This window comes from Mytilus californianus, unplaced genomic scaffold (assembly GCF_021869535.1).
Source record: "Mytilus californianus isolate M0D057914Y unplaced genomic scaffold, xbMytCali1.0.p SCAF_2, whole genome shotgun sequence".
NCBI lineage: Eukaryota > Metazoa > Mollusca > Bivalvia > Mytilida > Mytilidae > Mytilus > Mytilus californianus.
In genome coordinates, this window is record NW_026262668.1 from 55,554,179 (window position 1) to 55,567,887 (window position 13,709).

The 13,709-nt window shown below is 30.1% G+C and overlaps 1 protein-coding gene across 1 annotated transcript in view; it reads left to right on the plus strand.

Annotated features, from left to right (window-relative positions):
- LOC127730051 (zinc finger protein 236-like) overlaps nucleotides 1-12,362 on the plus strand; it is a 48,567-nt gene extending 36,205 nt beyond the window's left edge. The window contains exons 4-7 of the mRNA XM_052238098.1: nucleotides 305-2,823; nucleotides 3,360-3,508; nucleotides 4,185-4,268; nucleotides 5,908-12,362. Coding sequence (XP_052094058.1) covers nucleotides 305-2,823; nucleotides 3,360-3,508; nucleotides 4,185-4,268; nucleotides 5,908-6,128 — 2,973 coding nt within the window. The 3' untranslated portion in view covers nucleotides 6,129-12,362. The remainder of the gene's footprint in view (nucleotides 1-304; nucleotides 2,824-3,359; nucleotides 3,509-4,184; nucleotides 4,269-5,907) is intronic.
- Nucleotides 12,363-13,709: the final 1,347 nt, after the last annotated feature.

A 13,709-nucleotide genomic window follows, 5' to 3' on the forward strand; every position in this document is an offset into this window, starting at 1 on the left:
ATTGAACAGCCTAGGCTTTCTTTACCAACATGAGAACTCCATACTACATGTATTAAACATTGTTTAAAATTCAATCCCAACCAATAGAAATAATAGTTAAAAAAAAATCAAACTGGAAGCATTTCTTGTATTAAGTGGAAGCTTTCAGGTATATTGATATTAAAAAATAAATGTTTATTCAACTAAATTATTTCACTGTTCTGTAGATATACATTCTGTATATAACAAAATTGAAAACAGAAATAAAATCTTTGGTTGAATATCAGCAACTTGGGTATCAATGTTTGTATTTCATATTTTTCAGATTTGTGGGAAAGCTTTTCGAGCTAAAAATAGTATGTTTTACCACCAAAAATCATCACATGGCCTAAATATTGAACTAAGTCCCGGTCTGCAGGAGCGTTTTATGAAATTAAAAAAGCAAAATCGTCTTAATACATTGATGAGCCAGCCAAATGGTAGTCCCATATCATATGTAAATGAAGAGTCTAAAGATATCCATATCCACAATGATCCTCAAATGGCAAGTTCTCTTCTGTTACAAAAATTAGGACAAAAAGTCAGATGTGCTAACAATCAAGTGCTGTATAGTTATGATATCAATACACATCAGGAAGGTGAGGTGGAATTGGATGAAAACACAGGACTCTTCAAACAGTCAGGAAGCATCTTTAACAAACCACTTGTAACAGCTGGACAGATAAAACCAGAACCTTTAAAACTTACTAATAGTATGGTAGGAATGCAAATTGTACAGGAGTCTCATAAAGTCAAGCGCCACATCTGTGTTAAAAATGAAACCGTTTTGGTCACAAGGCTAGATGGGGTGGATGTACTCACTGCAAAAGATGTCTCTTTGTATAAATGTTACCTATGTGGCAAGCTTTTTGATGATCTGCTGAAAATCCAGTGCCATCTGTCAATGCATTTTCAAAGGGATCTTACTCTTTATCGTTGTCAGCTATGTGATGACACATTTTGGTTTAAGTTTCGGGTCATAAATCATATTCGTAAGAATCACCCAAAAGAATCAAACTTGGCTTTTAAGAAAGCTGAAGAAAATATGAAGGGAACTTTACATAATAAACCATCAGTAGATGACAATGAAATTGAACTTACAGGTAAAGAGGAAAATGACAATAAAAAGAAAGATAAGACATTGATGGAAGGTGATGAAAAAGTGAAGGTTGATGAAATGGAAACTGAAAAAGATTCAAAGCAGAATGAAGAGATTGGGAAAAACCAAGAGCCATTCCCAGATCCTGAAAAATTACATTCTGAAGAGGAGAAAAGAGACGAGCAGCAAAATGACCAAATGGAAGAAACTACCTCAATCAAAATTGAAGAAAATCCAGTTGAAGAAAAAGAAGGGGATGAAGATGTTGCATCTACCTCAGATAAAGATATTACCAAAGATTTCCCTGTTACTGACCTCTATGACTTGTCCAATAAAGCTATGAAGTCTGATCCACTTGGAAAATTGTACAAAGGAATAAGATTTAAAAAGAAACCTAATGGATCTTTCATATGTTTACTTTGTAGGAAATCGTTTTACAGGGAGTCGGCTTTACTGCAGCATATCAAAATTCACAATCAACAACACATCTGCTACTGTGAGCAATGTGGTGAAGGCTTTATGGAGTATGGGAAATTAAGGTTACACATCACGGGAGATCATAAGAAAAATGATGACGATGATGATGATACAGTATTGCCATCAGCTACAGCAAAGAATACTTTACTCTCTTCTTTGTTATCAAAAACCTCACAATGGCACAAACCTCCAACTCCAAGTATTCCAGTGCCCAATGATAAGATTTTTGAGAAAGCCAGAGAAATTCTGCAAAAGGAAGGAATACAGGAAGATGTAACAGTTGTGTTGCCAAGTGAACCAGATGAACAGAATTCTACTGAGACAAGGAAGGCTAACTTAGACAATATTCTGTCAAACCAAGAATCTGAGATATTTGTACAGAAGAAACCTGATGAATCTGAAATCCAGGTATCCCCAAAACGTCTTCTGATGTCCAAACTGCTCTCAAAATCAAAAAGAAAATCATCACAACCTATAAAATTAGAAAATTCTGACCCCATGGATTGTACAAATGTTGTGGTTACCAGATCTGACTCAGAGAGGGAGATATTTACTGTAAAACAAGAACCTGTTGTAGATGAAAAAGAGTTGCTTCCCCCTCCAGTCTCAGTTCCAGCTCCAATATCTACTTCTTCCTTTCCTGTCATCAATAGTGAATTGATGGCTGCCAAACTCAATAATCTAGCAATGTTGCATCCTGGGATACATCCTGTTGTTATGGCCAACACTCTTGCTACACTTGCAGCCCAGGGTGTACCAATCACCTCTCAGGGAATGCTGATTGCAAGTGGAAATATACTCTCTGGAATTACTCCTGGTCTCCCCTTGGTAAGCCTTCCATCTCACACTAGTAATGGGCTATTAGGAACATCAATTCCTCCACAGGTTCAACAACCAGTACTAAATAATCCTACAATTAGTGTACCGATTTCCCTGACGATTCCAAAACAAGAAAATGAGGACCCAGTAGTTATTAAAGAAGAGCCAAAAAGTCCTACAGAAGATAATGATTCTGATTCTAATCATTCTTCTAATATCTCAAATGAAGAATTATCAGAGTCAGACAGAGAAAAGCTTGTTGGATGTCCAAGAGTTCAGTGGAATGATCCGGATAAAAGTGAGCCCGTGCTTGAAGGGAATCCCAGCAATTTACCGTTAAGTTTACAACAAGGATGGGGATTGTCTTCAGATGGGAGAAAAGTCACATCTTTGTCAAGGACACATTCAAGGTCAGTTATTCAAATATTTAGATGGTCATAAAGATTCCTTGTAAAGATACAGTGAGTCTTATTATTTCATGGTTGCAAAAGGTTCATGTTTAATTTGAACTTTTTCTTGTACGGTATATATAGTACTTACTAATGACCAAATGGAGTTCATGTTTTCTATAATGACAATTTTCTCTTTTGACGATCTGGAGTTAAATTTTAAAACTCGTGATTGATTGGAAAATGTTACTTTATTTTGGTTTCAATGTGACAATTAACAACATTTGATCTTATCCTTTTCAAATTTTGATATGTTGTTTCTCATGAAAAAATAGAGGACAAAGATTGGCTTTGATGATATTCACTTTGGTAGTTCAGGAGTTATGGTCCTTTTAAATTGACAGTGACATTAATTTATGTTATAAAAACCTGATTCGCTGTAATTTTAACATCCTCTTGTAAGTCAAGTTGAATTCTTTGACTACAGACTTTAAACATTTCATTCTACACTAGAGTCAGTAGTTATGGTCACAAAACATTTCTGCATTGTTTTACAGATTGCCAGTAGTCAGTACTCCAGTAGACAGAGAAAAAATCTGTAAACCAACAGTGTTAGCAGATGGAAGGACTGTGTTCAGATGTCCTTTCTGTAATAAAGACTTTCTATCTTACTCAGACATCAATAGACATATGGATTTTCACGAGGGTAATTAATATTTTTGCAGATTTTAAGTAATGAAAATTTAGTATTACCATTTTCAAGGATTTTTTTCTTTTTGCTATAGTCCACAATTGTGTAGACTCAAATACATTTGTCTGTATGCAATATTAATGATGGTAGTTTCATTAAAATTTGAGAATTTGTATTTGAAGTGTGTGATGAGATGTAAGATTTGAGCACTTATCTGATCTATCAGACTCCTACTTCCTAATTGCCAAAACTTCTAATTTTTTAATATGTTGATAAAAAAAAATTATTTAAGTGAAACTTTTCTCAGGAACTGCTAAACATAATGACATCATATATGGTCAGCAGCGTGACAGTGAATGAATTGTAAAGAGTTAGTGCTTTTTGGATCTGTCAGACACCCACTTCCTGTTTCCGATACTTTGAATTATTCTATTTACTACACCATGAAGATGGAAACATTAAATACACATGTAAAATGATTTATACTGTACAGCTCTTCAGTTGTGATCAAGGTGTAAACATTGATAAATATTATTATATATAGATTATACAGCTATGATAAATACATTCACTTACCAAACAATATTGTTCCAGAGGTATTGAATATAAAGATTTTATTTGTTAATCTTATTGCTTATGATATATATTACATATCTATTAACTTATAATAATTTAATTATTTTATTTACAGACATCAGACCATTTAAATGTAAATATTGTGAATATTATGCCAGGACCAACAGCCAACTTAAAGTACATATGATGAGGCATCAAGGTAGGGTTAAGTTCAACAAGTAGAAAATCACAGATCTTTTATCTTTCCATTTTTGTTTTCTGTTTGTAGAAATGGTGGTGGTTTTATTTTTAGGGTTAACATTATCACAAATTTAAAAATGTCTTCTTCAAAGAACCATTGCATCAACTTTGTCCCAATAGATTGATTGATTGATTGATTGATGGGTATATCATGGCAGCCCTTTTTAATTGATGGCTGAAGCTGGAGAGAACAACTGTTCTTCAGCAGGAAAACTTCCAACTGTTAATCATAGTCAATTAAGTTCCAAGTCAAACATAACTTGCATGAGCAGGGTTTGAACTTACAAATTCAGTGTTCCAATAGATTTGAATATTCTAGAAATAGTAATAAAAAAAAATATTTTGTTTTCTGTCTTATATTTAAAGGAACAGTGGCATAGTTGATTGACTAGTAATGTCAGTTAATACAAATCAGTAATCTTTTGGTTTGTTCACCCCCAATTTGATTAAATCTGGTTCAGTGTTTTCATAGTAGAATATTAAGTTTTCTATCCTGTAAGGCTCTTTAAAAACCAACAGTGCAAGAACAAATTCATTATTGATGGCTGGAGGCGTGCTGGTATACACATATTATAGTCAACCATTTCAGTAACATTCATGACCAAACACATCCAAATTGAGCATATTTTTTATGTTTCATTTCTTTTTCCCCTTTTTTATGAAGGTTCGATATATAGGTTGACAAATTGTAAATCGACTGAAAGAAATTGTTGAATTCCCTGTTTTTTTCTTATCCTCATAGGCTGCATACCTAGTTAATTACCTACAGAAAAAATGGCCCAGGTGGTGTTTTGCGTCTGGCGTATTAAATTATAATCCTGGTACCTTTGATAACTATTTACCCCTACTCTATTAAAGCAATTTGCAAATACAGGGGAACCTTTGCTTGTGTAATGTGATTAACAGGACTTATTTGTTGGTTGTTGTAAGCATCATATACAGTTTTAAAACTTATCAATCTGAAGAATGATTGCGGCTAATGTACAAGGCATTGGCAATATTAAATATGAATGTTTACAGTGCAGCCAAAGGGAGGTAATTAAAAAAACTTTCAACTTTGCATATAAAAAAGACATATTGTATAAAAGTTTTTCATTAACAGATTTGAATTAAAATCTTATAATGGCTGTTGATAATATGTACTGCCCCTCTACTCTTTGATCCACAATGCAGGAAAGTTCTTAAATTCTAAAATCTACTGACATCGTACAACTACTTGCCTCTGGCACATTACTTGTTTGATAGGAAATACAAGTTAAGGGTCAGTTGGTATAAACTATTGGTATTGCAAGAATGAATGAATAAGAACAAGAAAACCTTAAATAAGGAATTATAAATTGAAATATTAAAAAGAAATAACTAAAAAATCTTATATAATTAGGGGGGTTAATCTTCTGTGTTAAAAAACCATAAACACTTGTTTAATTGATATTTACCAAATGTAGGCAAACAACTTTGATCTACTAAATCCTTCAAACAGAATCATAATAATCTGATAGACTTGGTGAAATTTCTGTGGGTCTTCATCAAAATGTTTTTACAGTTTTACAGTTCATACACACAAGCAAATTAATGTTGTCAAATTTTATTTTTTTCAGGAATACGTGAATTCTGCTGTAAGCTTTGTAACTATAAAGGTGTTACACAATCTGATCTGAATCGACATATGAAATCACAGATTCACTTACTCAAGGCCAAGCATGCATGTCCTCATTGCGATGAAGGATTTGTTACCCCACGCAACCTGGATCGTCACCTTGATGGCAATTGTATTGTCAAAATGCAGAAGCTTGAAAATGGGGTCCTTATTTTAAAGTGACATTCATTTAAGTTTTATTTTAAAGCAACATGCTTGACAGAATTAATAGCAAGATCCATTTGAATGTCTTTTTCAAGAACGTTGGTTGGAAGATTTGCCTACTGTGCGAGGGAAATTTTAAGATTGGTATCTTTTAAGAAAGGCCTCTTGTAAGAAACAAGGGAAGTGAATTAACAAGATTAATGCAATTCATTGATGTTTAAATAGACTGAGTTTAGACATGAACTTTTAAAAAAAATTGTTTTAATGTTTTCTGTGTACTTCAATCAAAGTATCATTGTTATTTTTAATGTTGGGTAAAGATTATGGTTATTTGTTAATATTTTTTCTTATTTTATATATAAAAAGTTTGTGTTGCAGTTTTTACCTCAGTTATTAAAATACATTCACTTTTTCATTCCAAAATTAATCATTCCTTTTGTTTATGATTCCAGAATTATATATATATAGTTGGGAGTTTTATCTATCATTTAGTTTGTACATATTTATATTTTTATATTGGTTTATCTTTTCATATTTTATTACATATTTCTATCATTCCAAAAGATTTTCTGTACTAAGGAAGAAACAATTGTTGTTCTTCTGTTATTTTTTCATCTGTTACAATATATTTTTTGTCAGATTTATTTTATATAATTCAGTTTGTTAACTCCTGTATGCTTTATTGATGATTAGCTTACAAATACCTAAAGATGGTGTCTCATTTAAAAGAGTTTAATTACTGACACAAGTTAGGTATTTAAGAGAATGATTGATAATGTGTATATAATCTGTAAAATCAGAAAACAAATTTTAACAGTTGTATACTATGGAGAAATGTTTTTGTACTTCAAAAACTGTATTAACCGCAGTACATTGCTTTCTTTACATGGAACTTTTAATTAGGATTCTTAAATCAATTTTGACATGTTTTGATGTGTGATAAATTTATGAATTATGAAATAACATTCATTGATGTTTTCTATAGAAATAAATGTTTTGTGTGTTATATATTATGAATTAGAATATATACATAACCACTCATACTACCACACATTGTATATAGATATAGAATATAGATTGTTTAGTATTTTATTTTTATGAATACTTGTGTTTAGAGAATCAAAACAAAGAAAATTGTATCTTTTAAATTTTCAGAAAGGCTTTTTGAGTTTCTTTTGGTGAACCTACTTTATGAAGCAGAATATTAAGAAAAATGGGTCCTTAAGTCAGATTTTTGATAGATCAGTTATTGTTTTAGCAAACAAGAAACATTAACATTAAGAAATTTGCAATAGAGCAATAAATAGTTGCCCATTACAGCCGATTGCATTGAGTGTGTAGGTAAAGGTAATATTTTTGGTTAGCTTGCTTGCTAGCTTGCTTGCTAGCTGAACCGTGAAGTCATTATTAGGTAAGGTATACTACCCTCCTTTTGAAGTAGCCTAGTCCTACAGACGGATAGATTGGTTATCTGTCGGACTAGTCTACTCTTAAAGGAGGGTAGTTTACCTAACCCAGTGACTTCAGGGTTCAGCTAGCAAGCAAGCGTAACCAAAGATATTACCTTTTCCTTAGTAAAAAGCTTAAACTCCTTGCTGGAAGTAATGGTTAGCTTCAGTAATAACAATTAAAGGAAATGCTAAAATGATAAATGGTCTTTCAATGAAAAGATAAGTAGCATGTATTTGAAACTTAGTAGAAATCAGTTAACCATTTTATTATGAATGAAAATTGGTTACTGAAAGTACAAACTTATATAACATGGATATCTGTATGATTAAGATTTAAATTGCCCAAGATTTCCACTCAATTAAATTAATTATAATGCAAAGGCTAGATTTTTTTGATAAGATAAATTTAAGATTATTAGAAATGTCTGTTTTGTGAAACTAACTGGTAGGAAGATAATCAATGTTTCCTCTAAATTTTAATGACTAATCAAAACATGTATTGTAGAAGACCTCTAATACATTGAAATATGTAGTGATTTGCCTTATTTATCATCCATAAATGAATTTTAGCTCTGGTTCATTTCACCATAACTTGCATGAACTTTTTTTTAAAATTACATCTACTATAAATATCTTCTTTGTATGTTACATTCCATGCATGATTTTAATGGCAGTGTAGTATGGTGATAAAATTGTGATAGCACTGTTATGTTTGTAAAGTTTATGTTTTTGAGGGTAGATATTTTATGGACATGTATATAAATTGTTTTTATCAATGTTTATTACCCAGTATTTATAGCTTTGCTATTCAGCAGTATATATGGTGTACCAATTTTGTTCGATTTAAAAACGTCACCATAATCTTCCACATCTTTCTATTGAAGCTAATTTCTGTTCGTGTTTTCCTCAACATTATTTTTTTTTTTAGGTAATATTTAACTTTTTTTTACATTTTAAAAAAGGTTTTATTCCAGTTATGATAGCTGTTCATATTGAAATGCTTGATATTAGAAATAGCTTCATTTAATCAGCTTAGAGAAATTGACTTGATGCAATATATGAAGTAAATGTCTGGTTAAGCCCTATCTGTTACAGGTTAGTGATAGTAATTATGACATTTTGGGAGTAAATATATTTTGCATTTTAAGAAGTTGATTTAGAAAATGATTGAAAACTATTTTGCTATAGGCTGAAGGTGTAATTCCCAATAAATCCATTGCTGGATAATGGTTGTTGTCTGTTTGAGTAGTATTTCCAATAAATGTAACATGTAATCTATATGTAACTCTGTTGTACAAATTCATAGACAACTCTATTTGTCTATTCATTTTCTAAATTTTGAAATGATTTAACATGAATAATATGGAAGTTATGCATTGAACTTTTTCATAAACTACAGGGTTCAAATAGTCTGGGAAATAAGTGAATTCTGATGGCAAATTTTGATTATAGATTGTCGAGAGCACCAATCATTCAACTACAAAAAAAGAAAGAAATTTTAAATTGATTTTGTAAGTTTATGAATGTGTAATAATTGTAAAATTGTGATGAATAGGAAAGTATGTATATAATTGTTCTTCTAATACTGGGTATTTGTTGATTGACATTTTATTTTATTGTGAAGTTTTATTTTTATATAGATTGAAAATAGGTTATATGGTTCCGTTTTCACAAATCAATATATTGTGGTAATTCAGCTTTCACAAGTTTTCAAAGATAATAAGGTAATTTTGTTATTGTTATATTATATAAGAATTTTAATATCATTATGGTTTATTATTAACTCAGATGGTTTACTTTTTCTGAGAGTAATTACTTTGAAAAATATTGTTTTTCAATAAATATAAATTTTATTTTTCTTTCCCAGGCCAGCATCACATTTATTGCATACAGTCTGTGATAAATTTTCCATGAAAAATAGAAATGTAAATATTAATTTCTACGTCTTTTTTAAACCAGTTTTATTTTTGAAAGGAAAATGAATTTCCAGATTATTATTTACACTTTGAAAAAATTCTGGTTAAATTTAAGTATTCCCAGTGCTCCAATACATCAAGCATTACTCGTACACCTAACATTTTATGTAAGGAATAAGAGGCTGGAATATATAGTTTCATAAAATTTTAATGTGGAATAAATTGAATTAATGATTTGGTTAGTTAATGAATTTTAAATATTTATCTATTTTCTCAAAGATAAAAATAAGGAAAGGGTTCCTAGACACTTCAAGATAAAAAGTGAATATAAGTGAGAATTTCAAGCATTTAAATAAAAATTTATCAGAAATTTAAGATATAATGAAAAGGTCTGGTTGACCAAGTTATATAGTTATATTTCATATCTTCAATCACAACAAATAAAAATATTTTGGAACAGTAGTAAGCAGCATATATGGGTCCATTTGTGTACATTCCAATTTTACACTATTGTGTTGTTATTTGTTAAGAATAGAAAAACTCCATTAATCCATTTATATAAACATGTTATTATTAATTTTAATTTGCTTATATTACACAACATTATTTTTTTTAGGGAGATTGTTGGATAAATTTTTTTTAGAATAATTAATTGACAAACAAATACTTTGCCCTTGACTAAGACATTGCAATGATTTTAATTCATTGTTTCAGAAGCTGTAATTTGCTGAAATTTTAAATGACCAACATTATTTTTGTTATATTTGTTGAAATACTTCCTTAACATTTTATGCTCCTGTTTTTATAATTGTTTCATTAGACAGATATGTGATGAGGAAATTATTCTCATCTGTATGTTTCTGAAACATTGAATTAGTAAATATTCACAAGATTTGTTTTACAATGACCAGAGTTTTTTATTGATCTGAAAATTTGTATTTCATTGTTGTTGTTTTTAAATATATCAGAATTCACAAACCATTTTATTGATATAATCTTGGTAGCTCATTATACGCAAATGTTTAGATATACATCCTGTGAACACGTGTAAATGCTGTGCACTTTTACCTTTTCTTGTAAAAATTAATCATTTAAGTAGTTTTAGTCAGGGAATATGAATATTGATACAAAGTCAGACCTCTGTAACAACTGGTGTAGAAAGGTTACATTATGGAAACTCTTACAGGAAGAGAAAGGTGACATGTTATGATCTTTGAAAGGGAGTTGGTACACATTTGATATACATGTATAAGCTTTTTTTTCGCTTTTTTTTTCTCATTGAGAAATTAATTTGAATCCATTGATGACAGACTTTTTTTTAATTTGAAACGCTTCTTATGACTCTCAGTATAGAAATAATTTTTTTAACCATTTGAAATGTACATGGTCTGCAGTAAAGGATTGACTCATTAGAATTTATACATTTTTATTAATTAAGCATGGAAAACTGTAGTAAAAAATTTTCTTTTATTTGATTTCATGTTATTCAGTGGACGTTTTTATGATTTATGGCTATGTTATATAATTCTGTGGTCAAATGTTTCCAACCGCAGAATTTATCTTGCATGGTATATGTAGACAAATTTATTTTTTGAAAATGAGTAGTGGATAAATATCTTAGAATATTCAACTTTATATAGATTTTAATGAGAAGTCACTTGTTGTTGATGTTATGGGATATTGCTATTCTGTTTTGCAAAGATTTAGCAATGACTTTCAGAACTGGGGATCTCTTGTCCAACACCATGTGAGCAACCCTTTATAATTTTCGTAAAAATCAATAGTTGACAAATAAACAGATTGTATTGTAAGCAATATTTTAGCAAGTCAAATTTCCCTTGCTGTTACAGGAAATACTACTTGATGACAATTTTAAAACAGGTCTTGTCATATTACCAATGTTAGCTTATTGTAGTATGGGAGTATAAACATAAAACACAGAATTTGGCCAAAATGAAGTCTATATTACACTATTTCAAAAGTAGAATAAAATTAAAAAAAGTATAGGTCACTGTGCCTATTTTCAAGTTGCAGACTTGAAAGTTCTCATATTATGTAGATTATACATGAGAAATCACTATCATTTGACTAAAATGAAAACTACATGATAGAATTTTGAAATAAAAGAATGGGCAGATAGTTTTATGCTTTTGTGAAATAATAAGAAATTGTTGGGTTACTGAAGTATTTTTTTCCTGCATAATAAAATAAATAAATTTGCTGTACATACTTTAATATGAACCAAATTAGCTGATTTATCTACCCATCCTCTGGATCAAATCTTACTTATTTCAGTAAAAATTTGGAATGAATATTTACACTCAAGTGAGATCCAAGATGGGGAAAGACTCCCATTCTACCTCAAGTATATATCTTATCCAGTTTCTTTGTTTTGATGTCACTGTAAAAGATAAATTCTGATGAGAAGTTTATTATTAGCATTCCTAACATATCAATTAGTCATGTAATTTCACTTATCTGCTTAATTTACAGCTGAAATGTAGGCTATTTTTCTTCTATTTATGAGTATTGACAATATCTTAGACTGTCTTTATAATGTCCAATTCTGATTGTTTTTTGGATAAAGATAACAAGTAAGATACTGATTTTGCAGAAGATTTTTATGTCTGTTAGTAAAAAAAAAATATTAATAAGCAAAACCAATTCAATAGACAGTGGCAACAAAATACATCTGCAAAAAGTGTCCGCAATATTTGCTGTTTTTTTCTATTGTAATTTCATACTTTCTAGTGTAAAAACTCATCATTAAATGTCTTTCTACACCAGTTTAGTCCTACTTTTGTTTATATCACTACCTCCTCACAGAACTTGTATTAAACCAAATTGTATATTGGTAATCCAACAATAAATGTTTTAACACCCCAGTATCTTGTTTGTTATTTTGCTCCCAGTTGTCATTATATTACAAGATTCAAAATGAATAGGTCATTTGAAGTCAAGCGGAAGCTACTGTAAATTCATGAATTATTGCGATGTTTTTATTTATGCGATCAATGTGGCTTGGTGATTATTGCAATAATAAGAACTCGCATTCTGATATCTGATAAGGATATCTGTTTGCAGATTTTCTTTAAATCTCAATAATTAATCTCACATTTTTGTCCATTCTTCAAAAATCACAATAATTTCTGAATTTACAGTAATTGTCATTGAGAGTTGACTATCTCATTCTCAGTATTTTGTATTAATCATTTTCTGCTCACCTGGCCAAAGGCCGCTTTTTGCCATCACCTTTGATGTTTTTTCAGTTATTTATCTGTAACTTTTCACATTTAAATCTTTTTAAACAACAGGACAAATTGAATAGAACGTTCAGAAATTAACATTTACATAATGACACAGTTTTGATACTGTGGTGCAAATAAACTATCAAATATGGCAAATAAATTTTTAATACCACCTTGCAGTTGTATAATGGTATGGTGATGTCGTTGTCGTCATCTGAAGACTTTCGTTTTTTTTCCTCAAGATTTAAGAAATTAAAAATTGAATATTGTGTCGATTTTTGCCCCAACTGTGCGGTCGTATCCAGCTGTGCTAGGCAAAGCAGTTTATTAAAACTTTGTTTGAATTTCTTATTTCTAACGAATTTCAATTGGGTTTAAATAATCTTGAAATATTGGGGTTCTTTGATATGCTTAATCGTACTGTGTATTTATAATTTTGTTCCATACAAATTTTATTAAATAAATAATTCAAAATAACATTCTTACAATCAAAGTCATACATGAAACCAATAAACAATGAAAAATTACCTCCTCCATAACATCACATCAATTGTCTACTGCAATTCAAATAAGTAAATAGATGCATCACCAAAATAATCAAATTATCAGCATTCTCATTCAAACATATCAATCTGCTCCAATAATAATTTAAACATTTCCCACATACACATTAAAACAATTTCCTCCATATTGACATTTCTGTTCAAAGGGAAATAACTCAAACCACAATTTGATGATAATCCACTCTAAACCACAAAACATTAATGTCACCTTTTGATATTAATTTTCAGAACAATTGTTAACCACAAATGCACAAATCTAAATAAAATAACATCCCAACCATCCCTTAGAATAACAATCCCATAAACCACAATTACCAATTCATGCCCAATTTCATGCCACAATTTTATCCCACATTATGATCCTATTTTGCAAAAAAAAATTAAAAATCTTCAGTTCATTATAATATAATTCTGTTATTCT